Consider the following 25670-nt stretch of genomic DNA (forward strand, 5'->3'; position numbering starts at 1 on the left):
CACCACCACATTGCTAGAAAAACATTTTAGCGTTCCCTTATTTGACAGCGAAGTTCATTTCGTGCAATTCTACACATTTTGCCACAGGGCAGAGAGGAAAATTAGCTATTTTACATCTCATTTCCTAAAATTATATGCATTTGCCACAGGGTGTAGAGAATTTGCATGCAGTTTTTAATATGATACAGTATCTGAGTAAGACTGAATAACAAAATCAATGGGGGCCCCCCGGCTGGTAATTCGACCATGATTACTAAGTTTAGATAGCTGGCCGCTAGACTAACTTACCAATCTAAAATAGTTCAGCTGACATGGCTAATTGAGTGACTATCAGTGACATAACAAGAGAAACACTGCTGATGCACAAACACATTGTTTTATTGCACCTTGTTTATTCTACTAATTTAACTTGCAACAGTCAGTTGAGACCCCAACTGAGCCGCCCCCCCCAAAAAAAAAAATCTAAACAACATATAATCTTTAATCACTGATGTAGGCGTACCATTTTGAAGATTGGGAAGTAGTCTACATTGAACTACAATTATTTTACACAGGCTCTTGGTTGATGAAGTTTTCATGTACTAACTAGGCAGATGTATATAGTTTATATAAGGATATCAAACTCACAGGAAATGAATAACTAACTCTTAGCCATCTGAGGGCATCACATAGCTCTCAGTCAAGTTGCTGGTGTGAACGCCAAACATCTCAGTCATGCTGCTGGTGTGAACGCCAAACGGTGGCTGCAGCACAGAGTTCTCAAGCCAGAAGGGGAGGAGATATTTCTTAGCCAAGGGGGGAGGATGAGGGAGAAGGGGGGAGGTGGCTATTAATAAATCAGAGAAGCCAGGATTCAGAGGATGTGTGTGCCTCACTGCCTTCAGGACCCCGTCTTGCCAAGAATTATTTTAAAGAAATATGTGGAGCAGCTGACCTTGTGGCGGACACCTTATTCTCCCGACTACTCTGTGGGTTAGAGCGAAGACGCCTGCTGCAAAACAAATGTGCAAACACAAAGAAAAGAACATTCCAGCAGGCGTTTTGTCTTGGTTGGATGAGTGAACAGAACCACGGCATGAGAGAGCCAGAGAGCCGTGCTCGGGTCTCTTTTTGACGAGTAAAGCATTCTTGAAATGATGCACAAAGCACAACAAGGAGTCACACACATTACATGGTTCCAACCACAGAGAATGGGCGTCGGATGTCACTTCCCCTTCGCAACATGCAATGTAGCTCGTAGCTACATCTTGAATATGCTTACAAACGAAGTGAAAATTCAATTTAAATGGAAGTTAGCATTAGCCCCATGGAGAACGGATGCTTCTCATCACGCAATGTTGCTAGTAGCTAATAGCTATGTTTGAAATATGTTTACAAATTGGAGTTTAGATAGTTTAATTAGTTACATTGATGGTCAAATTGTGCCGTGGTGTCCGCAGAGATTACGCGTGGCATCATGCTGGCTAATTGCATGTTTGTGGAACGTTCACATCACAAGCCGAGAGAAGAAAGATAATGCGTTTTCTTTTAACACACTGACAGGCTGCAGATTTTGTGATGTTCAATTCAATTTCCTCCTCCATTCCTTTGATGGATAGAAATAGCACCACCGTCACCACATTTTGAAGGAGGCCGCAGCATACGGGTTATGTATGTTTTCTGTGTCTGACAAATAATTGATACAAGTGCTTAGATATGAACAGATTGATATTTGACAAAGTATTTGATCCTTCCTAGGCCCACGTTGAATTGAAACACAATCTATTGATTTCTCCCTTTCAGAATCCATGTACTTTTTATTACCTTACCTTCCTTGTCTCTTTTACCTCATGATCACTGACAGATCAAACTACATGATTAAGTTTCTATTGAATGGATTTATCCCATCCAGCTAATATCAGATCAGTGGCATTGAAGAAAACGAGACAAAGAGAAGCTCTTTAAGACTATTATTATTATTTAATGGGTGCTTAAATGTGTCCTATATTTGGAAATGTGTTTTTTTGCATATCCTCAGGGGTCACGGACAGGGTATTGGTTAAACTGTATCAGTTTACACATTTTGTCACTCACTCATTGGCTTCCATTACCAATTAAAGGTCCTCTCCTAATCCAAGCTACTTTGTACTTCGAGAGGGAAACCGACTAAACAGTCTCGGGGAAAACTGCACTGAAGATCCGTATCCTCTTGGATTTCTTTACGAAATCCGGGATCAAAGCAATAGACCGGTAAGAGAGAGTTAATTTTGGGACTTTCTATTTGGAGGGAGAGCGAGAGAGAGAAAGGAGAAAGAGAAAGAGAGAGAGAGAGAGAGATGTAATAGGATGCAACTGAGGAGGCTTCTAGATATTTGATTAAATTCATTAAAAAATCACAGTCCATCTGTGTCATTTGTTTAGTGTTGGTTTGATTAATTGCAGCTCTTTGCCATCATTTTAGTCTAATCCGAGAGCTTGTTATGACTAAACGACTAGGACGTGAGGACTAAGAAAAACTTGTTGATTTGCCAGTGGTCTATTCTCATCCTGACTGTGAGTTAAAACTGAGGGACATTCTGATGTGTATGTAATCATTGGAGATATACTGCAAATGCTTAGCACGGCAAATGCATCTCTGTTTATGGTGGCACTTGGATAAAGTAAAGTAACGCTGCCTGTGATTTAAACCACCCAATCGCATGACATGTCAGTGTAGTACCAATGGAAATGCTTGGCCTATAATAAATATCTCGCTTTCTCTCTCTTCCTCTCGGTTCTCTCTTTCTGTCCCTCTCTCTCTTTCTCTCTTTCTCTTCCTCTGTCCACCATCTCTCTCTTTCTCCATCTCCACTCACTCCCTCTCCCATCTCTCCTCTCTCTGTCTCAGTTCTGGGGACAGGGAGCTTTGAATTCGGGGCAGACCCATTCCAGTTCTCCATTCTTTGTGAGCAGTCACCCAGACCGATCACTGAACTCTTGGAGGGCTGGAGACAGCCAGAACCCGATAGCACCGCCAATCTAATCTCCGGGGCCCCAAAACTGCAGTGGTGTAATCTGTAATCCATGACAACTGGCCTCCCTCCGTCTCCGAAGTTTAAATCAGCCCTGCGGCGGCATGATGGAGTACTGATTGAGGTCTCGAGTGATTGGACTCGTGTGGTACGCTCGGTCGGGGGCATTTGAAGGCGTGAGCGAACACTCTGGGTTTTCTCCTATGGCATTGATTTATCACAACGTCTGAGACGGATGGCTGGCGGGAAAACGATACGGTTTCCTTCAAAAACAGGTGGTGGGTAAAAGTAGCTTTTGCCGAGAGGGGGGACGACTCTCCGAGGTGAAGGCGACGTTGTCTCGTACTTGACATGGAATGTGTGAGACTCCTGATGGGTACTTTGGAACAGTGTTAAGAGAAAACAGCCAGATAACACACTGCTGTTTAATGAACAGAAACAAGGTCCTGTCAAAGGTATCTACTCACCCAAAGGACTTTAACATGTCAATCAAACGTCAAGCGGAAACACGGCGTACTCTACTAATCCCTGTCACTGTAGATCTTGTCTATTACTCAATTGTCTAGAAACTCTGTCCTCTCCTTGCCTCCTGTCTTCTCCTTCATTGCACTGATCTGAGAGAACTGACCAGGTGAAAGACAGCCTTATGATGGGCTTGATTCCACCATATTATTTTCACCTGTCAATTCATTTCAAATCAATGCAGAGGATGGAGCTAAACCCAAACAGAATAAAACAAATATTTGGTCTGATCAATGATGTTATATTCTGTCTACTCTAGAAACTGAGCTAACTTCCTCTTCCTGGTTGATCCAACATGGACAGCTGGGAGGACCTGAGCCAAGCCCAAAATGACCAGGAAGCAACACTTATTGAGTACAGGGATTCCTGCCAACACGACAGCAGAGCTCTTAGCTAACTAGCCTAGCAACATGTTGGTGCATTGGCTGTCACAAATAATAGCAACCACAAAAGCATCCCATTCTGCCACTTTGTCTTGAGCCTAGTCTCTTGAGTTCCCTCCCAGCACAGTCTTGGTCTGGCTCTAAGTCTGAGTCGCTATGTCATTACCATAACTTGTTTTTCTCAAGCTAGGATCTATGTGAGAATGCAATTACCATATTCTGTTTTTCTTTTCACCTCAAATGAGGAGCGAGGGATAAAGAGGAGAGGAGAGTCAGCTGGCGGCGAGGCAGAATGTTAATCTGACACGATAAGTGGGCCTACAGGCACTAAGGTTACTCAACTCAACACTAACACTCTCACCTAGGGGAGAAGGGAAGGGAACGAGGTCGACCGCCTTAACAGAGCATCTGAAAGGAGGGCCTGATGCCAGACCTAAACCAAGTGAAGGTTATTGAGCTCAACACCCTCGCCTAGGGGAGAACGAAAGGGCAATAAGCGGGCCACCATTACAGTAGCCTGGTCCCAGGTCAGTATGTACTGTCTTGATAGCTTCTCTGGTCATTGTAAGACAACACAAACAGATCTGGGAACCAGGCTACCATAACAGGGCATCCAATGGAAGGCCCAGTGCCAAACGGAAAAAATAGAGCTCAACGTGAAGTAAATACCTTTGGACAGGGACCAGCAGTGTGACATTTTAGTTTAGTCTAAAAACGACAACATGAACAAACACCAAAAAATCTAGCATGATTATAGCATGAGTCATGACAAGTGATTAGCAAAACAACAACAACAACAAAACAGTTAAACAAAATGCATATGAGGTGAAAGGTTATGAAGGTCATGTGAAGTATTATAACGATGACATGAAGCATTATAACCCATCCCCCCACCCCCAGGCTTCTAGGTTAGTAGATTGACAGAGACGGAGCCAACATGCAGCCCAGCCTCTCTCTGTCTACTCTCTACATGTTGTGCGTAAGTACGCCCGTTGTGTCACCCATCACACTTCCGCAGCCGAAGCAACAGCTGTACCATCATGTGTGCAGCAAGCCATGCAGTGGATCTCCCATTTGTCAGGCTGCTCGACACTTTCAGAGCTCCCTATTAATATCATTCACACATCTCTGCAGGATATAATTACACAGTATGGCAGCAGCCAATACTTCTCTGTTTCCATAAGAGTCAATATTTGTCCATAGGGCTAGATATTTTATTAAGGGTCAATATAATATCAGACGGTGGTATAATGTAATACTGTTGCACAAAATGTGTTCATTCTAATAGAATTAGGTATATTGAGGCTACAGTAGGCTCATTCTAGTAAAATGAGGTATTTTGAGGCTACAGTAGGCTCATTCTAGCAAAACAAGGTATATTGAGGCTACAGTAGGCTGATTCTAGCAAAACAAGGTATATTGAGGCTACAGTAGGCTGATTCTAGTAAAACAAGGTATATTGAGGCTACAGTAGGCTCATTCTAGCAAAACAAGGTATATTGAGGCTACAGTAGGCTGATTCTAGCAAAACAAGGTATATTGAGGCTACAGTAGGCTGATTCTAGTAAAACAAGGTATATTGAGGCTACAGTAGGCTCATTCTAGTAAAACGAGGTATATTGAGGCTACAGTAGGCTGATTCTAGTAAAACGAGGTATATTGAGGCTACAGTAGGCTGATTCTAGTAAAACGAGGTATATTGAGGCTACAGTAGGCTGATTCTAGTAAAACGAGGTATATTGAGGCTACAGTAGGCTGATTCTAGTAAAACGAGGTATATTGAGGCTACAGTAGGCTGATTCTAGTAAAACTAGGTATATTGAGGCTACAGTAGGCTCATTCTAGTAAAACGAGGTATATTGAGGCTACAGCAGGCTCATTCTAGTAAAACGAGGTATATTGAGGCTACAGTAGGCTCATTCTAGCAAAACAAGGTATATTGAGCCTACAGTAGGCTGATTCTAGCAAAACAAGGTATATTGAGGCTACAGTAGGCTGATTCTAGTAAAACAAGGTATATTGAGGCTACAGTAGGCTCATTCTAGTAAAACGAGGTATATTGAGGCTACAGTAGGCTGATTCTAGTAAAACGAGGTATATTGAGGCTACAGTAGGCTGATTCTAGTAAAACGAGGTATATTGAGGCTACAGTAGGCTGATTCTAGTAAAACGAGGTATATTGAGGCTACAGTAGGCTCATTCTAGTAAAACGAGGTATATTGAGGCTACAGTAGGCTCATTCTAGTAAAACGAGGTATATTGAGGCTACAGTAGGCTCATTCTAGTAAAACGAGGTATATTGAGGCTACAGTAGGCTCATTCTAGTAAAACAAGGTATATTGAGGCTACAGTAGGCTCATTCTAGTAAAACGAGGTATATTTACAGTAGGGGCATCCTCTGAATCCATGACTGGATTTACTCAACATGTCACCAAAATGATTCCCTGCACACCTGCATTTACATATACATGACATTTACTAAATATTCATTCACAGCAATCATTTACAATTATCTGTTTACATGGCTACAAGCTTATAATGGGAATCTGCTCACTAGAGCCTTATTCTCTGCTAGAATATCTTTCCCACAACACGGAGAACTCAACAGCAGCAGTGAAAATGTCAAGTGTATTTTTCACTTTGTGTGTGTGTACGTCCACGTATGTGCCTATGAACAAGTGTGTGTGCCGTGTGCTCGTTGGTAGAGTGTGTGTTTCAGAGCCCTTAGTTACTATATGTCTTCTGTATAGCACTTTGTGACATCGGCTGATGTAAAAAGGGCTTTATAAATACATTTGATTGATTCTACACTGGTGTTTAATCCTCTTTCTACATCCTAATTGTGGATAGATCCCAGCAGCTACACCCTGGTAACCCACGGCAACCCCCGTTGGAAACCCTGGTTGCCCCCGGTAACCCTAACCCAGCAGCGGGCACGGTAGAGTTGGCACTACTCACGTTGGCAGTGGCCCCAGGAGAGCCTGGTCCATCCCCAGCAGCAGTCGATGCGGGCGCCGTAGCGACACAGACCATTGGACGAGGCCATCTGCCGAGGCCACCTGTCAGGAGACAGCTCTATCAGTTCACAGCCAATTAAAATGGACGAATTTAAAAGCCAGCAGGGTCTGTTGGTTCTTGCCCACCATGCCAGGAGAGAGAGACAGAGACAGAGACAGAGACAGAGACAGAGAGCGAGACAGAGAGCAGAGAGAGAGAGAGAGAGAGAGAGAGAGAGAGAGAGAGAGAGAGAGAGAGAGAGAGAGAGAGAGAGAGAGAGAAGTCTCATTCAAAACAAAGCCCAAGGCACTGACTGACAGACTGAATATATGTTTGTTCATTCTTTACCCAGCACATAATTAAATGTTACTTGTTTTCCAAATGCTAAGCTACTCCCATGTCCCTCAGAATGTGTAAGGAAAGTAAACAAACTTATCTGTGAGCGAGCTGGCACACAAAACACAGGACATTTCCCAATCAGCATGTTGGCATTTATTGCACAGGGGAGCCATGTTGGTTGGTGTGATGTCAGAGCTGAAGCCTAATGGGTGAGACTACAGAAGAACAGGACCCAATGTAACTAATACGACAAGCTTCTCTCCACATCGGTGATCACTGACACTTTAATCTGTGGGGCCAGGCAGAGACTCCCATAGCTCAGAATGAAGGTGTGTGTGTGTGTGTGTGTGTGTGTGTGTGTGTGTGTGTGTGTGTGTGTGTGTGTGTGTGTGTGTGTGTGTGTGTGTGTGTGTGTGTGTGTGTGTGTGTGTGTGTGTGTGTGTGTGTGTGTGTGTGTGTGTGTGTGCACGCGTGTGCATGTGTGTTTAGAGATTAGACTGCGGTGAGTTATCATTGTGACGTTCATAATGTGATCCCCCCCATCTTCAGACTGGGGTGTATTCAGTGATGTGAAATGTTCTGAACATCGCAGATAGAAATAAAATGAATAGATCTGACACAATGGCATGACAGACAGTCCTATCTGCTCTGCACAACACAGTTCTATCTGAACGTCACAGTTGAACAAGCCCCTGCTCTGAGTGCTAATACCAAAGGACGTAGAGGCGTCATGAGCATCGACTGTCTGTGTGCCAACGTCCAAATGAAACATTATCAGAAGCAGAATGTCAGAATGTCATTTGCTACTAAAGAAAGTGGGGAATGATAATGACATCTTCAGAAATTGGAAAGAACATGAGGCTAGTGCTGTTTTCTTCCTGGCAATGGGCAAATACCTTATGACAGTTCTTGTATGAAAACCAGCCTAAATTATGTTTCTGTGAACTGACGTTACGTTCTGTTCTATTTCAGAGAAATAGCTTCTTGGCAGAGTAGAGTAGGATTACTTATTTATCTGTAGCAGAAGCACAGCACAACATATTTTTAACAGGAAATAGAGAAAGATTAAGCCCATTTAAGGATGCCTCGGATGGGGACAACTATCAGAGCATGGTGTTCTGTGACGTTAGCGAAATGAATCAGAGACAGTAAAAATAGAATGAACAGAGCTGACATAATTCTAAATTCTACATGACACAGAATCATCTCCATTCTAGACAACTAATTTCTATCTGAACGTTTTGTAACGACAGAGAGATCAAGGTTCTGATGCTTGTTATCGAACCGAAGGAGCCAAAGGTGTCTTGAAAAACCACTTGGCATAAGGGGCGTCTTGCCTTGCTCTATCGTGCCTCAGCATTGAGGGCTGAGGAGACTGAGATTGACGTGGTTGTGCATGCGGGACACGTCCTACCCTCCTGCTAGCCCATCCAGTTAGCCTCCATTGCCAAAACTCTGGAAATGCTAATGTCTGCCCCTGTGCCAATCACTTCACAGGAGAGAAAACCTGATGGAAGATGCTAAGTGGAAATGGCAGGACCAGGGAAAATGTTTGTACGCAGCATGGCTGGCAAGGAGAGAGAGAGAGAATCAGGAGCCCTGAGCACAATCCGATAGGAGACACATTTGGGAATGTTAAGGAGAGAAATAGGGAGAGGAGGAGAGAAGAGAAGAGGAGAAGGGAGGAGAAGATAAAGAAGCAGAGGAGAGGGCTCTGGAATTGATTGCCAGACATGATTGTGAATTGGGGGCCGAGAGTTACCGCACACACACACAGCAGGACCACTGACCAGATGGAGCCACAGGTCACCCACACACACACACACACACACACACACACACACACACACACACACACACACACACACACACACACACACACACACACACACACACACACACACACACACACACACACACACAATGAGCACCTGGTCAGATACAGGGATATCGTCCCATTGCCACAGCTTGCACTGAAAACACATAAACCCTCTGCTGATAGCTAATAGCATGCCTTGCTAATAACTATCAATATTGAATGTGGATCAAAGGGTGAAAAACATCATTAAAATAGCTGATGAACACATAATAGCGAGGAGGAAGAGTTGCTGCAAATTGGTCCATCATCGTATTACTAATTTAAACATAACTCCTTGGCTGTTATTATTCAGGGGTAATTTTTATCCACCCGCGTAAAACTAATAGGGCCTAAAAGTGATATGATATTGCGGGCATAGCCTCGCCAACTGAGTGGGAGGATGATAATTGGTTTGCCTGAAGCGTTTTAGCAACACAAAAAAGTGGCAGTGTAGTCGACCCTGTGCGGCGGGCAGGCAGGGCGGCAATGCCAAAGAACAGGCGATGATGCAAATGAACTTTGAGCGGCACCTCATAAAGAGACGTGTGATGCCATGCCAGTGGAACAGGAGGTGAGGTGGGAGGGAGAGAGAGAGAAAGCGCTCTCTGTCACTGTTTCTCTCTCTTTCCATCTCTACCACTCTCTCCCTCCATCTCTACCACTCTCTCCCTCCATCTCTACCACTCTCTCCCTCCATCTCTACCACTCTCTCCCACCATCTCTACCACTCTCTCCCTCCATCTCTACCACTCTCTCCCTCCATCTCTCCCACCATCTCTACCACTCTCTCCCACCATCTCTACCACTCTCTCCCTCCATCTCTACCACTCTCTCCCTCCCTCCATCTCTCTCTCTCCCACCATCTCTTTCCTTCCATCTCTACCACTCTCTCCCTCCATCTCTTTCCCTCTCTCCTTCCATCTCTACCACTCTCTCCCTCCATCTCTACCACGCTCTCCCTCCATCTTTACCACTCTCTCCCTCCATCTATACCAGTCTCTCCCTCCATCTCTACCACGCTCTCCCTCCATCTCTTTCTCTCCCTCCATCTATACCAGTCTCTCCCTCCATCTCTACCACGCTCTCCCTCCATCTCTTTCTCTCCCTCCATCTATACCAGTCTCTCCCTCCATCTCTACCACGCTCTCCCTCCATCTCTTTCTCTCCCTCCATCTCTACCACGCTATCCCTCCATCTATACCACTCTCTCCCTCCATCTCTTTCTCTCCCTCCATCTATACCAGTCTCTCCCTCCATCTCTACCACGCTCTCCCTCCATCTCTTTCTCTCCCTCCATCTCTACCACTCTCTCCCTCCATCTATACCACTCTCTCCCTCCATCTATACCACTCTCTCCCTCCATCTCTACCACTCTCTCCCTCCATCTCTACCACGCTCTCCCTCCATCTCTTTCTCTCCCTCCATCTCTACCACTCTCTCTCTCCATCTATACCACTCTCTCCCTCCATCTATACCACTCTATCCCTCCATCTCTACCACTCTCTCCCTCCATCTCTACCACGCTCTCCCTCCATCTATACCACTCTCTCCCTCCATCTCTTTCTCTCCCTCCATCTATACCACTCTGTCCCTCCATCTCTACCACGCTCTCCCGCCATCTATACCACTCTCTCCCTCCATCTATACCACTCTCTCCCTCCATCTCTACCACTCTCTCCCTCCATCTCTACCACGCTCTCCCTCCATCTATACCACTCTCTCCCTACATCTCTTTCTCTCCCTCCATCTATACCACTCTCTCCCTCCATCTCTTTCTCTCCCTCCATCTATACCACTCTCTCCCTCCATCTCTTTCTCTCCCTCCATCTATACCACTCTCTCCCTCCATCTCTACCATGCTCTCCCTCCATCTATACCACTCTCTCCCTCCATCTCTACCACTCTCTCCCCCCATCTCTTTCTCTCCCTCCATCTATACCACTCTCTCCCTCCATCTCTACCACTCTCTCCCTCCATCTATACCAGTCTCTCCCTCCATCTATACCACGCTCTCCCGCCATCTCTTTCTCTCCCTCCATCTGTCATTAAACTGAGCATAGCCCTCGGCTGTTGGAACACAGCAGAATCATGCGCACAACCATGCTGTTATAACACGATTTATCAAAGTAGAACTGAATTATGACTAGGTCAGTTATACACTACTGTATGTTGGAGTGATGTCCCATCAAATTCTCTATGTAAAATTCATATTGTGTTATTACTGTAATCATTCTGAACACGGGGCGTTGTAGAATAATTGCGTTGACGGCAGATCAGATAGATGTATGTCTTTATACTTTTTATCCATGTCTATGTCTGACCTTCTCTGGATGAATAATACTTCATTGCAGAGAACGTGCTTCTACACCTGCATTGCTTGCTGTTTGGGGTTTTAGGCTGGGTGTCTGTACAGCACTTCGAGATATTAGCTGATGTACGAAGGGCTATATAAAATAAACTTGATTTGATTTGATTGCAGTAAGCTGTGAAGGAACTGAAGCACAGAATTATCACGTTTGACATTCCTTTGGTGCCTTGTCAGGAAAACAAACCACTAGACAGGGTCTTCACAACAGACGCTGGGGGAAAGGAGCCATGTTAGTCCATCATCTAGCCCAGCGTGTGTGTGTCTGTGTGTGTGTGTGTGTGTGTGTGTGTGTGTGTGTGTGTGTGTGTGTGTGTGTGTGTGTGTGTGTGTGTGTGTGTGTGTGTGTGTGTGTGTGTGTGTGTGTGTGTGTGTGTGTGGGGGGGGGATAGGCCAATCTCTGCTGTTTGACAATGAATAGGATGACATATTGCTCATATAGCAGCACCCGACACTGAAGTGGAACTAAGAGACATAATTATATTGCATGATAATAATCTGTGTCTTAAAAGTGTCCCTCAGAATGATGAGAGTAATAATAACAATCCATCTTGGGCTGCAATGTTGCTTGACAGTGACACACACACACACACACACACACACACACACACACACACACACACACACACACACACACACACACACACACACACACACACACACACACACACACACACACACACACACACACACACACACACACACAACCTTTGCATACACATTTAATCTAAATACCTGAGGACAAGTAGCACACTCATGTTAAAGAGAGCATCGCTTCATTAATGTTCATGAAAGTGGCTCGCTTTTATTCTGAAAACGACTAGTACCACACACTTCTATAAGCACCGGTTGACAAGTAGCCTTTTTCACTAGTCCTGCTGAATTACTTCGACCAATTTCCAGGAAAATGGCTTGCTTTCTCTGTATACACTTATTCAAGTATTTTATCATCAACCCTGGGGGATAAAATAAGGTCTGTCTATCTTTGAAGGTCTAATGTTGTTAGAATATACTAGGGATGTTTGGAAGGAGAGTGAGGACATGGTTTGGAGCAGTAACTTGGAGAGAGGAGGATTGGAATGTATTGGCTGTGTCTGGAGCAAAGCAATGTAGCGACATCATCATAGAGCGATAGCCTCCATGAGTAGTGGCTATTTAAAGGGAGAATCTGGATTTTTTTCCCCAACTAGGATAAGATATCTCATCCTAGCTGTTCAATGGGCTGATTAATGGTCTGACATACAAACTCAGGATTGTGGCTTTAAAAAAAGTGAACTAGTCCTTAAAAAGTTATCTGATGTGTAGTCTTTCATCGAGGCAAAGTGTTGTGACCTTACCTCAGCTAGCCCATTTCCTGATTACAATTCAGAATCACTTATAGACCACATCACAACAAGATTAGCCTAGCGCCATTTTTCATCCTCGGACTAAACATTACTGACAACAATGTTGATGAGTAATGAAAACCCCTCAACAAGGAATTACAGGTACAGTTAATCTGTAATTAATCAGGCCTGTTTTGAGCCAATTTACCACTAGGACAAAAGGACCTTGCTGTGGCTGGCCAGTGAGCGGTGACGGCCCCTCAGTTGCTAGTTTAACCCATTAGCTCTCTCCTCCAAACAGCTAGTTCAGATAATAAATGACTTTCCTCCACAGCGTTCTCACGGGACCCTCTCCCTATGAATTTAGATTGAAGTCAGCAGGCCAGGTTTATAACCGGGGAAATAGGCCAATAATGACCCGCGTGACTAGCCGCGCTCCATCAGAGGGTGACGCTAATTACGTATGCTGCTCGTTTAATGTAAATTATCATTATGGGTTGGGCAGGGAAGGGCATATATCAGCACAACTCACCAGACTGGGACCGTGGCCCTGTCACAACACACTAACATTACCTAACATTAGACACTGTGACCAAGAACCTGGAGTAAACATCCACAAACACATACAATCACTCACACACTCTGACCTTCACACACACACACCCCAACCCGTGTTTAACGAGACAGGTAGGAAAGTTCAGCCCTATCAATCCCTAAGAAATATTCTATTGTCTCTGAAACCTTATTTGTGTAAGATATCAGTGAGGTATGGATTGTGCTTAGGGCTCTGTCTGTCTGACAATAATAAATGGGGGTGCAAAACCAAATTAAAATGCTTGACTGCGTTCACTATTGCAGTAATATCATGTCTTAGAAATACTCTCCAACTCTATTTGTCTCACTCTATTGCTATTTGTACTGAGTCTAATCCAATTATAGTGTGAGACCTGAAACTCTATCCTATGGAGATACAGAATAAAGGTTGTCTTCAATGCACCATAGGACCAGCACTCAGATTGAGGATCAAATCCGAAATGCCACACTATTCCCTATATAATGCACTACATTCGACCAGGGCCCATTGGGAACTCCACAGGGACTAGGGTGCCATATAGAATGCAACCTAGTCTTCAGTTCCTCAGTCTACTGTATCACTCTCCCAAAGGAAACAGCCTTTATGATGATGAATACTGCAAGGCAAGTGCATTGGAGCCAGTCCAGTGAAAGTGAACCTGCCTTATTAATAAACAATCTTGAAAAGGTATCCTGAAGGAATACATATCTGGAATACCAGAGGGCTTACTGTGTATATAGGTAGAAAAAAGTATATAGGTCATTTTATATACAATGACCTAAAATGGAATTCGTGAGTATGATGTTTTTATTACTGCTTATTAAGAGCTGTATAACATTCATTTTATGGAGCGAGAGAAAAAATGACAGCTGCACCAGATAAAGTAGATGTAGATTTCAATCTCAGGAACATTCTTTAGATTGGGCACTTTTCTCCTTTCCAAATACTTCACCGGATTCGTGTTTGGACATGAACCACCCGGCAAGGTAGGTGCTGTCACCATGTTATCAGCTCATTGAGAGGGAAATCCAAGCAACTGACTTTGACCAAGAAAGTAGGCTGCTGGCTACTCGGGTTTGTTAAATGTAGGCCTAAACACAGAAACACTGTGTATTACCAAAGATGGTGAAGAAACTGTGGTATTCGTCCTACGTACTAACATAGACCTAGTAGATCCGCATAAAAAATGCCAAACAAAAAGCAACAGCAAAAACATTACAAACATTTATTAATGTTCTTTTTTTTATATAAAAAAGTACACCATTCATTCGAGATAAAGAATGATGTTATTTTTTATGAAAATAGATTATACTGGTATAGGTCTATTCCTTCCACTGTACGTCAAGTGCGACTACAGCCCGAATAATTTCAGCACATCAGCAACGTTTCACTCTATGCATTGCAAACTCATTCGCTCACTATGTGGAAGTCGCGTTCATAGCATTAGGAATGAATAGCATCTCCGTGGTCACATTAACCCTCTTTAGAAACTCGCTCAGTGTTTACGAGAGCAACACCTTCTCCACATTCCACAATCACCAACGCAATTTGAACAATTCTAAAAACAACATCATTGATAGAATGGAGAGAAAAAAATGTACACAAACATGTAGTCTTTTGAACAAGATGTGTAGATGTGTGCACTTACCTGCCGTCATTCTCAGCACTTGCCCCTAAACAGAAACCGTACAACACCATCAACTTTATCCATAATTCCATGGTTAGGGGAATGAGCGCACACCGCGCTTGCACTCCTAAAATCCAAGTGAAACGTCAGACTGTACACTGCAGTGTTCAATTGTTAAAACGAAACGAAACAGCGGAGATGTGTTCCCTCCCAACGTTAAACACGCACTGGCATGAGAGGAGATAAGCTGTTGTCCTTCAAACGGACACCGATCCTTTAAAATGTTTCGGAGAAACCAGCCCGTTGCTTCCTCGAGAAGTGACCCAGCGCGTGTGGAGCGGAGTGCACTCTACTGGTGTTAAATGGGCCCCGCAGGTTCCTTCTCTCTCGGTCTCTCTATCTCTCCGCACAAGTTCACTGGGCTGCTACCCAATGAAAACGCTTCAGCGCAGTCGGAGCGCGCACTGCTCGTCGATGACTGTTGTGAATACACTGATGCTAGTCATTTGTCGTGGTATAGTGCTGTGCCACTTTACGCAGAGGTAGGCTGGAAATCCATAGATTAAAAAAAAAAAAGCAAATTGGCGACGGTCCATTTATTCATTAATTTGGGAGTCCCAGTGAGACCAAGATCTCTTTCACAAGGGAGCCTTTTCATGTGTGATATAGGTTGCACTCACGCACTGGCTGTGCATACTTTGGATGGCTTAATTAATTGCATAGCCTGCTCAGACACGCAGTACCATCGCCCACCCAGTAATAAGGAGTTCTAGCCTCCTGCCTACACACCCTGTACATAATTTACAGTACAAAACATATTTTATGACTAACTTCTGAGGGAACCCAAAGGTATCATAATATTTGCACATAAATGAACAGATTGTGCTTTAGAGGATAAACGTTGAAAAGGTCTCAGATAATAGTTCACTGCAAATCCACCCATCCTTCAGCGACATCAACCCTGAATTGAACTCCCAGGCTAGATATTTGGCTCAACATTATAAATGTATTTAAAAAAAGACAGTTCAATTCACTTTTGCGCATAGTCAATCATAATTAATCACAGAGGTACATATAGTTACATAAGGATTATATATATATATATATATATATACTGTATATATATATATATATATATATATATATATGATCGGGCCGAGTTAAAACCTACACTCAGAATAAAAGGTTCTGGATAGAACCAAAAGGGTTCTATTGGTTGCTTCATATATGGCAACCCTAAAAGGTTCTGTGTAGAACCCTTTTGTAGTCTTTTGATCAGAACCCCATTGGGTTCTTCTTCACTGAACCAAAATTGGTTCCATATAGAACCCTTGTGTTCCATATAGGCTTTTATATGGAACCAATTTCGTTTCTATACTGAACAAAACTATAAACGCAACATGCAACAATTTCAATGATTTTACTGAGTTACAGTTCATAAGGAAATCAGTCAATTGAAATCAATTCATTAGGCCTTAATCTATGGATGTCACATGACTGAGCAGGGGCGCAGCCCACTGGGGAGCCAGGCCTAGCCAATCAGAATGAGTTTTTACCCATGAAAGGGCTTTATTACAGACAGAAATACTCCTCGGTTTCATCAGCTGTCCGGGTGGCTGGTCTCAGATGATCCTGCAGGTGAAGAAGCCGGATGTGGAGGTCCTGGGTTGGCATGGTTAAACGTGGTCTGCGGTTGTGAGGCAAGTTGGACATAATGCCAAATTCTCTAAAACGAAGTTGGAGGCAGCTTATGGTAGAGAAATGAACATTCAAATCTCTGGCAACAGCTCTGGTGGACATTCCTGCAGTCAGCATTCCAATTGCATGCTCCCTCAAAACTTGAGACATCTGTGCACATTTTAGAGTTGCCTTTTATTGTCCCCAGCACAAGGTGAACCTGTGTAATATGCCACACCGGTCAGGTAGATCTTGGCAAAGGAGAAATGCTCACTAACAGGGATGTAAACAAAATTGTGCACAAAATTTGAGAGAAATAGGCTTTGTGTATGGAACATTTCTGGCATAATTTATTTCAGCTCATGAAACATTGGACCAACCCTTTACATGTTGCATTGATATTTTTGTTTAGTATATATAGAACCTTTAGGGGTGCCATATACAAAGCAAGCATAGAACCCTTTCTGGTTCTATCCAGAACCTTTTTTAGGCAACAGTAAAAAACATGTTGGAAACTTGAAATACCCGCCAATATGACCATTACGCACAGGACGTGCGGTGGCCATAGATACAGTGACCCATTTCAAAAACAACTTGTATACCTCCAATAATTAGATATTAATGAGATGGGCACTGTAGTAGTTAAAGAAAATTAAATATATACAGTGCATTCTGAAAATATTCAGACCCCTTGACTTTTTCCACATTTTGTTACATTACAGCCTTATTCTAAAATGTATTTGTTTTTTCCCTCATCAATCTATACACAATAACCCATAATGACAAAGGAAAAACAGGTTTTTATACATTTTCTACATTGTAGAATAATAGTGAAGACGTAAAAACTATGATAATAAGACATACGGAATCATGTAGTAACCAAAAAAGTGTAACCCAAAAAATATTTTATATTTGAGATTCTTCAAAGTAGCCACCATTTGCCTTGATGACAGCTTTGCACACTCTTGGCATTCTCTCAGCCAGCTTCATGAGGTAGTCACCTGGAATGCATTTCAATTAACAGGTGTGCCTTGTTAAAAGTTAATTTGTGGAATTTCTATCCTTCCTAATACGTTTGAACCAATCAGTTGTGTTGTGACAAGGTGGGGGTGGTATACAGAAGATATCTATTTGGTAAAATACCAAGTCCGTATTATGGCAAGAACAGCTCAAATAAGCAAAGAGAAACGACAGTCGATCATTACTTAAGACATGAAGTGCAGCCGCAAAAACCATCAAGCGCTATGATGAAACTCATGAGGACCGCCACAGGAAAGGAAGACCCGGAGTTCATTAGATTTACCAGCCTCAGAAATTGCAGCCCAAATAAATGCTACACAGAGTTTAAGTACACGTTTAAGACACATCTCAACATCAACTGTTCAGAGGAGAATGCGTGAATCACGCCTACATGGTCGTATTGCTGCAAAGAAACCCCTACTAAAGGACACCAACAATAAGAAGAGACTTGCTTGGACCAAGAAACAAGCAATGGACATTAGACTGATGGAAATTTGTCCTTTGGTCTGGAGTCCACAACCAATGATCTCCGCATGTGTATTTCCCACCGTGAAGCATGGAGGAGGAGGTGTTATGGGTGGGATGCTTTGTTGGTGACAATGTCAGTGATTTATTTAGAATTCAAGGCACACTTAACCAGCATGGCTACCACAGCATTCTGCAGCGATACGCCATCCCATCAGGTTTGGGCTTAGTGGGACTATTAGGGTTGCACATTTTGGGGAATATTCAGAGGTGGAGACTTTCCGTGGGAATAAACAGGAATATGGGAATTAATGGCAATATATGTAAATTAACAGAAATATATTCAAATTAATATTAATACCATTTAAATGTAGATGTTTTTTGCATTGGATATATTTACCATATTATATGGAGACAGCAACAAACATTTTACCTTAAAAGTAGACATAATTGCAAATGATTAAATCCTTCCAATAGAAAAAAAAAACTATTTAGTTACGAACTTTAGTTAAATGAGTTGACTCTTCACACGGCATGATTTCACTGAACAACAAAAGAAAGGGAATATTGAATGATCCCCAATGATCCATCGCATCTCCCAAAAACGTTTTCAACATACATCTGTAAAATGATAGTCTAGAAACTAAAGCTTTGGTTGTCTTCCTCTCAGGCTTCCATGTCTTCTCCCTGGACCTCCTCAAAGTCCACCTCTTGAACATTAGACTCTGAGGCCTCATCTTCATCTGTCACTTTCCAACCTTGTTGAGGGTGGCTCGTTGTCAGGCTCAAAAAGCCTCAAATCTTCCTGGATGGCAACCAGTTTTTCAACCCTTGTATTGGTCAGCCTGTTGCCTGCTTTGGTGTGTGTGTTCCCAAACAAGGACCAGTTGCGCTCTGAGGCGGCTGATGTTGGTGGGATTTGGAGGATGATGGAGGCAACAGGGGAAAGAGTCTCAGATCCACAAATTCTCTTCCACCAGGTGGCTGATGAGATATGTTGGCACAATCGCCATATTGCATCTCCATCCCAAAGCCCTTGCTTGGAAGTGTACCTCCCCAGACTGCCAACAACCTTGCCCTCATCCAGGCCAAGGTGGCGAGACACGGTAGTGATGACACCATAGGCTTTGTTGATCTCTGCACCAGACAGGATGCTCTTGCCAGCATACATGGGGTCCAACATGTACGCTGCGGCGTGTATGGGCTCGAGGCAGAAGTCTTCACGCTTTTTGATGTATTTCAGAACTGCAGTTTCCTCTACTTGGAGCAACAGTGAAGGGGGCAGGGCAGTAGGGATTTCTGCTCTTACATCTGCAAGCAGAGACTGAACATCAGACAGGATGCCATTGTCTCCCTCAATCCGTACAATGGCTACTGCTATAGGTTTCAGGAGTTTTAGGTTGCTTACCACTCTCTCCCAAAATACATCATCCAGGAGGATCCTCTTGATGGGGCTGTCCATATCGGCAGACTGTGATATGGCCATTTTTTGTAGAGACTCCTTCCCCTCCAGGAGACTATCAAACATGATGACAACACCACCAGGGCAGCTTCAATGTGGTGCTCTTATTCTTCTCACTTTGCTTGGTGAGGAAGATTGCTGCTATAACTTTGATGACCATTCACATACCCAACCATTTCCTTGGAATTCATTGTTTTCCGTGTCATGATGTCCTTGAGGAGCAGATTCAATGCATGAGAAGCACAGCCAATGGGTGTGATGTGATGGTAGGTCTACACTTTACACCAATCAGCCATCATGTTTGCAGCATTGTCTGTCACCAGTGCAAATACCTTCTGTGGTCCAAGCTCATTGATTACTGCATTCAGCTCATCTGCAATGTGTGTCTGTTGTCCCTTGTGTCTGTGCTCTTGTAGAATACTGGTTGAGGGGTGGCAAGTATGTAGTTAATTTTCCTTGCCCACGAACATTCGACCACCCATTAGAAATGATTGCAATACAGTCTGCTTTCTCTATGATTTGCTTGACCTTCACTTGAGCTCTGTTGAACTCTGCATCCAGCAAATTAGTAGATAAAGCATGTCTGGTTGGAGGGGTGTATGCTGGGCGAAGAACATTCAGAAATCTCTTCCAATACACATTGCCTGTGAGCATCAGAGGTGAACCAGTTGCATACACATCTCGATTCATAATTTTCACCTCGAAAAGAGGGACTTTTGTCAGAGGTTGCTTGTTGTGAGTGCTGAGGGAACTTTATGTACTTGGCCAGATGATTCTGCATCTTTGTTGCATTCTTCACATATGATTTGGTACATTATTTGCAAATGTACACAGCTTTTCCTTCTACATTAGCTGCAGTGAAGTCTCCACACATCAGATAGTGCCTGTGACATTGTCCTGTAAAGACTATTTAAAAAAAATTAAAAAAATACAATTCCCTGTACAGATAAATAGTTAAGCAGTTAGATTAAAACAACTCCTTTGTAAGATACATGTTTTAAAATGAAACATGTATGGAAACAGGTGAATTAACACTCCGTAGTTAGCAGGCTCAAGCAAGCTAAAACCCACATGGTAGCAAAAACTAACTATCAGAAATTTTTAACAAGTTAGAAATGATTTAAAAACACATTTTTCTGTAGACTACTATTTATTAGTTAACAAAAAGGCATGTAATGTCATATAAAATATATTCACCCCACCCAGTATTGTAATCAAAACTTGTATCAGAAAGCATGTAGTACTTGGCTCAGACAGTGTAGTAGTGTGGGCTGAAATGCATCTCATCAGTGTGCAAGATCTTGAGAATCAGCTGTACATGTAATGGATGAGTGCGTTGCACATGTGATGGAAGAATGCACTGTGCATGCAGAGGGTTGCAATTCCATTGAGTTGGGGATAGTTTAACCAAAATATGCCACAAGACCTAGAATTGCCTTATGTGTATCCCACAAAAAAGGTTCACTGTTATAAGCTACCTAACCTTTTGATGAATTTAAGCTAAATTCCCGGCCTCAACTTCCCATGGAAATTTACCGGAAAGTTTCTGACCCTTTGCAACCCTAGGGACTGTAATTTGTTTTTCAACAGGACAATGACCCAACACACCTCCAGGCTGTGTAAGGGCTATTTTACCAAGAAGGAGAGTGACGGAGTGCTGAATCAGATGACCTGGCCTCCACAATCCCCCGACCTCAACCAAATTGAGATGGTTTGGGATGAGTCGGACCGCAGAGTGAAGGAAAAGCAGCCAACAAGTGCTCAGCACATGTGGGAACTCCTTCAAGACTGTTGGAAAAGCATTCCAGGTTAAACTGGTTGAGAGAATGCCAAGAGTGTGCAAAGCTGTCAAGGCAAAGGGTGGCTATTTGAAGAATCTCAAATATAAAATATATTTAAATTTGTTTAACAGTTTTTTGGTTACCACACGATTCCATTTGTGTTATTTCATAGTTTTGATGTCATCACTATTATTCTACAATGTAGAAAATAGTTTAAAAAAAACAACCCTTGAATGAGTAGGTGTTCTAAAACTTTTGAGCGGTAGTGTATGTAAATGGTTGATGATTTTATATGGAAACACTCATTACAAGTGACTTGAAACCGAAGCTACATATCTGTGTGATATATTTCTATATTTCCCCCTTTCAGGGGTATAACACTTGCCAGCGATGGGGTGATTGAACGTTGTGCATTTGTTCGTAAAGTTACACTGGGTAGTGGGTACATTGGCCACATCTGTAATTACTATCCCGCACATTGTCTTGGAAGGTGCTACTTGGCACCGGTGGAAGATCAGACCTTTGCAGGTTGTGGGTCAGTGTTCAAGATGTACCAGTGTTTATGTGGTCGAACTGTTAGCCAAGTGAGGAGTATTGAAGAAAGCAAAGGACTTGTTGGTCAGGGGGGGTGGGGAGGTTTGGGAGTGAGGCTGTCATCCTGGGTCATATTTTTGTAACTGTCCAGTGCGTCATGCAGCAAATACTCTGGGCAACCCCGTTGTCTGAAGCACTCATCCAGACAGTACGCTTGTCATAGTCACTCTGTGTACTACAGATCCTGCATATGCAACTGTATTGGCTGATAGGAGACTCTTTTTCAGGGCTGTAGGGTGGAAGATATCTCCACGTAACAGGGAATCCCTGTCCGTCGGCTTCCTGTATAGGTCCGTGCTAAAGCCACTCCCTCCCTTTGTGAAAATGTCCAGAAAACTTGTTACATCTGCATGAAAGGTGAGTGTGAATTTCAGATGCTCACTGCTTGTATTGATGGAGTGGAATTGATGAAGTTCCTCTGCTGTGCCATAGAATAGAAGAGATGTGTCATCAATGAAGCGTTTCCAGAGCTTGATTTAGCCCAAGAATGGACTGTTAGGGCTGAAAATAACAATTATTCTCAAACAACCCCACATACAGATGGGCATAATTCAGTGCCATTTTACTACCCACAGCAGTTCCCTTTTGTTGAATGAACATTTCATTTTCAAACATGAAAAAAGTTCTCAGTCAGAATAACCTCAGCAAATTCAACAATACAGTTAGTGCTAGGGAGTGTACCACTGGGTCGTTGACTAAGACAGAGTGCCAGAGCTACCATAGTTTCTAGGCCTGCCTGCTGGGAGATGTTTGTATAGAGTGATTCAACATCAAAGCGAGCCATAAGCATCTCCCGATCAATATTGTCCATTGTCTTAAGGGTGTTAATCATGTCCATATAATCACATACATAGGCATCTTTTTTCACCAATCTGCAGTTTGTTTCTTGGGAGGGATTTTTGTATCTTTTGACCAATCAGCACTTACAAAAATGTACCATAGTAGTACAATGAAAAAAACACAATGGTATTATTATGGTTGTGCGTTACCATGGTAGAATGTATAATGCAGGTTAAATCCATGGTATTTCTATTATCCATTGTCTACATGATGAAATACCATGGGATTATTTTAGGTGCTTGGTGGTACCATCATATTTCAAGGCTAAAACCATGGTACATTTCCATGATTCAGACTATACCATGGTATACGTGAAAGTACCATTGTAGCACCATGGTACATTTTTGTATCTAGATCAGAGGTTTCGACAATAATTGGGCAAAAGAGCAGAATTGGGCTGCCTGTTTAAACGAAGTCTACGTATCCCACTATGTCATTTGTAGTCACAGGTGTTGCTCCACTGTTTTTCATATCATCATGGTTGCTTGTTAGTTGAATTATAGCCTAGGCAGCTGTTTTAAGTTATTTCATTATTTAGAGAGGAGGGGAACATGTTTAACCAAGCAATTCTGTTTATCATAGCCCATCATTTTGATCCAATATCAATGTTGTCGTGATCCTCGCTATAAGAGCCACATTACAATTCCCACAAAGTGGATTTTCCCTATTGGTGCAATGTGTAGGGTGTTTACATTTTACATTTACATTTTAGTCATTTAGCAGACGCTCTTATCCAGAGCGACTTACAGTAGAGTGCATACATTTTATTACATTTTTACATACTGAGACAAGGATATCCCTACCGGCCAAACCCTCCCTAACCCGGACGACGCTATGCCAATTGTGCTTCGCCCCACGGATCTCCCGGTTGCGGCCGGCTGCCGGCTGCGACAGAGCCTGGGCGCGAACCCAGAGACTCTGGTGGCGCAGCTAGCACTGCGATGCAGTGCCCTAGACCACTGCGCCACCCGGGAGATTGCCTTTCACACCAGCGACGCAGGTTCGCTTCCCTGCCCCGACGTCCAATATCAATACTGTCGTGATCCTCGCTATATGAGCCACATTACCATTCCCACCAAGTGGGTTAACCTTATTGGCTTCCCTGCCCCGCCAATCGCGCCATTGGTGTCTGAAGTGGGATGGCGGCCATGAGGCCATCAGAATGCACAGCCTAGACCTGTGAGGTGGCTGAGTATTTCGAAGCAAGGGACGTGCCTTCCCATTTGGGAAGGTAAAATCACTTTATGAGACATGTTACAATTCCCACAAAGTGGGTTAAACCTATTGGCACAATGCGTAGGGTGACTTCCTTTCACGCCAGCGGCCTGGATTCGCTTCCATGCCCTGCCGTTCGCTACAATATCATTACAGAACATCTCTTGATTATGACCCAGATAGAAAGTACCGTCAGCTGTTGTAATAACTTGATCTGTTATTCACAGAAACATTGTTGAACATGTAACCAAAACAAATGGTTGAATGACATGAACAGCCAGACACATTCAAACCCAGAGAGTCTGTGTAGATGGTTCAACCATAGGATACAGTTAGTGGATATTATGGCCCAATACCAAAACAAACCCTAGAGTCTAGACCAGGGGTACTCCACTCTCTCCTACAAGGTCTGGACCCTGCTCGTTTTCTGTTCTACCTAATAATTAACTCCACCCACCTGGTGTTCCAGGTCTAAATCAGTCCCTGATTAAGGGGAACAATGAAAAAAGGCAGTGGAAATGGCTTCGAGGTCCAGAGTTGAGTTTGAGGGGTGTAGACCATATGCACTTTTGGAGATCTGAGAGGATTTGATATAATACATGAACAATTATACAATCAGCTTGCTATTTCCACACTGATTACTAGTCCTCCACTCTCTCCCACATACACTTGTGACGAGATGTTTATATGTCCGTAAGGTGTGCTTCCCTCTGCATTTGGCTCTTTAGTTGAGGGAGTGGTTCAGGTTTGAAACCAGCTGAAGTTCAGCTGCCGCTCTTTGAGAGAGCACTCATCTGTCCGTTTCTCATTGAAGAGTTGTCTCGTCTTCTGAGCAGTGACGCAGTTACTAGTAGCGTCTGTTTTTCAGAAGGCATATCAGTAAATAAAATGTTACAATGAGAAAAGAACCTCGTACTGATAGTAGAAAGGGTGCAGCTACATTCAGCATGAGATCACTAACACATATCACCGTCCGCATCCAAACTTTACAAGACATGAAGGTTTTAAAACGATTTCAGACTACCTCAGGACTTATTTGTCGTAGCTATTTTTGATACATGGTAGAATTGGCCCTCTATTGCCCCTGTCCCTGAGTAGGTCATGAATCTTCTGCCTTGCTCTAGCATACAGGAAGAAACTGAGGCACTAGGCCTCCCTGAATAAACTCCACAAAAAAACTAGTGCGGTGTAGTCTGGTTACATTGAACCCTGTTGGTCCCTTTTAATGAACTCATCACTAGAATTTCAGATTTGTTTGGTTTCTATTCAAAAAGCAACAACTCACACCTAGACAAGTTAATTACTGGTGCTGGCCTGTATTCCATAGAATAAAATATATGGACTTGTTACTTTTGAGTTTCATCCTCTGAAGATAAAAGCCTCTAAAAATAACTGCAGCTGTATGAAATGGCCATGGTTGGATTGGAACTACTTTCATGCCCATTTTAACGGGAGCTTGTATATCAGTGCCTGTCTCTTCCTCAGTCTCTACACGCCTGCCAGCCCAGCAGGGCCAAATAATAGAACCAAGGACATCGGAAATGAAGCCCTGGTATTTGTCATAGGGGGAAATTCATATCAACAGACCAAATATGGAGCCATAAACTGTTCCACTCTCTATCATAAACAATACGGG

At 43.1% G+C, this 25670-nt stretch overlaps 1 protein-coding gene across 1 annotated transcript in view; it reads right to left on the reverse strand.

Annotated features, from left to right (window-relative positions):
• Positions 1-15553, reverse strand: part of npnta (nephronectin a) — a 76288-nt gene extending 60735 nt beyond the window's left edge. Inside the window, exons 1-3 of the mRNA XM_071407710.1 lie at positions 15002-15553; positions 6854-6954; positions 935-991 (exon numbers count right to left, since the gene is read on the reverse strand). Of these exons, the coding sequence (XP_071263811.1) occupies positions 935-991; positions 6854-6954; positions 15002-15072 (229 nt within the window). The 5' untranslated portion in view covers positions 15073-15553. The remainder of the gene's footprint in view (positions 1-934; positions 992-6853; positions 6955-15001) is intronic.
• Positions 15554-25670: the final 10117 nt, after the last annotated feature.

This window comes from Salvelinus alpinus, chromosome 6 (genome assembly GCF_045679555.1).
Source record: "Salvelinus alpinus chromosome 6, SLU_Salpinus.1, whole genome shotgun sequence".
Taxonomy (NCBI): Eukaryota; Metazoa; Chordata; class Actinopteri; order Salmoniformes; family Salmonidae; genus Salvelinus; species Salvelinus alpinus.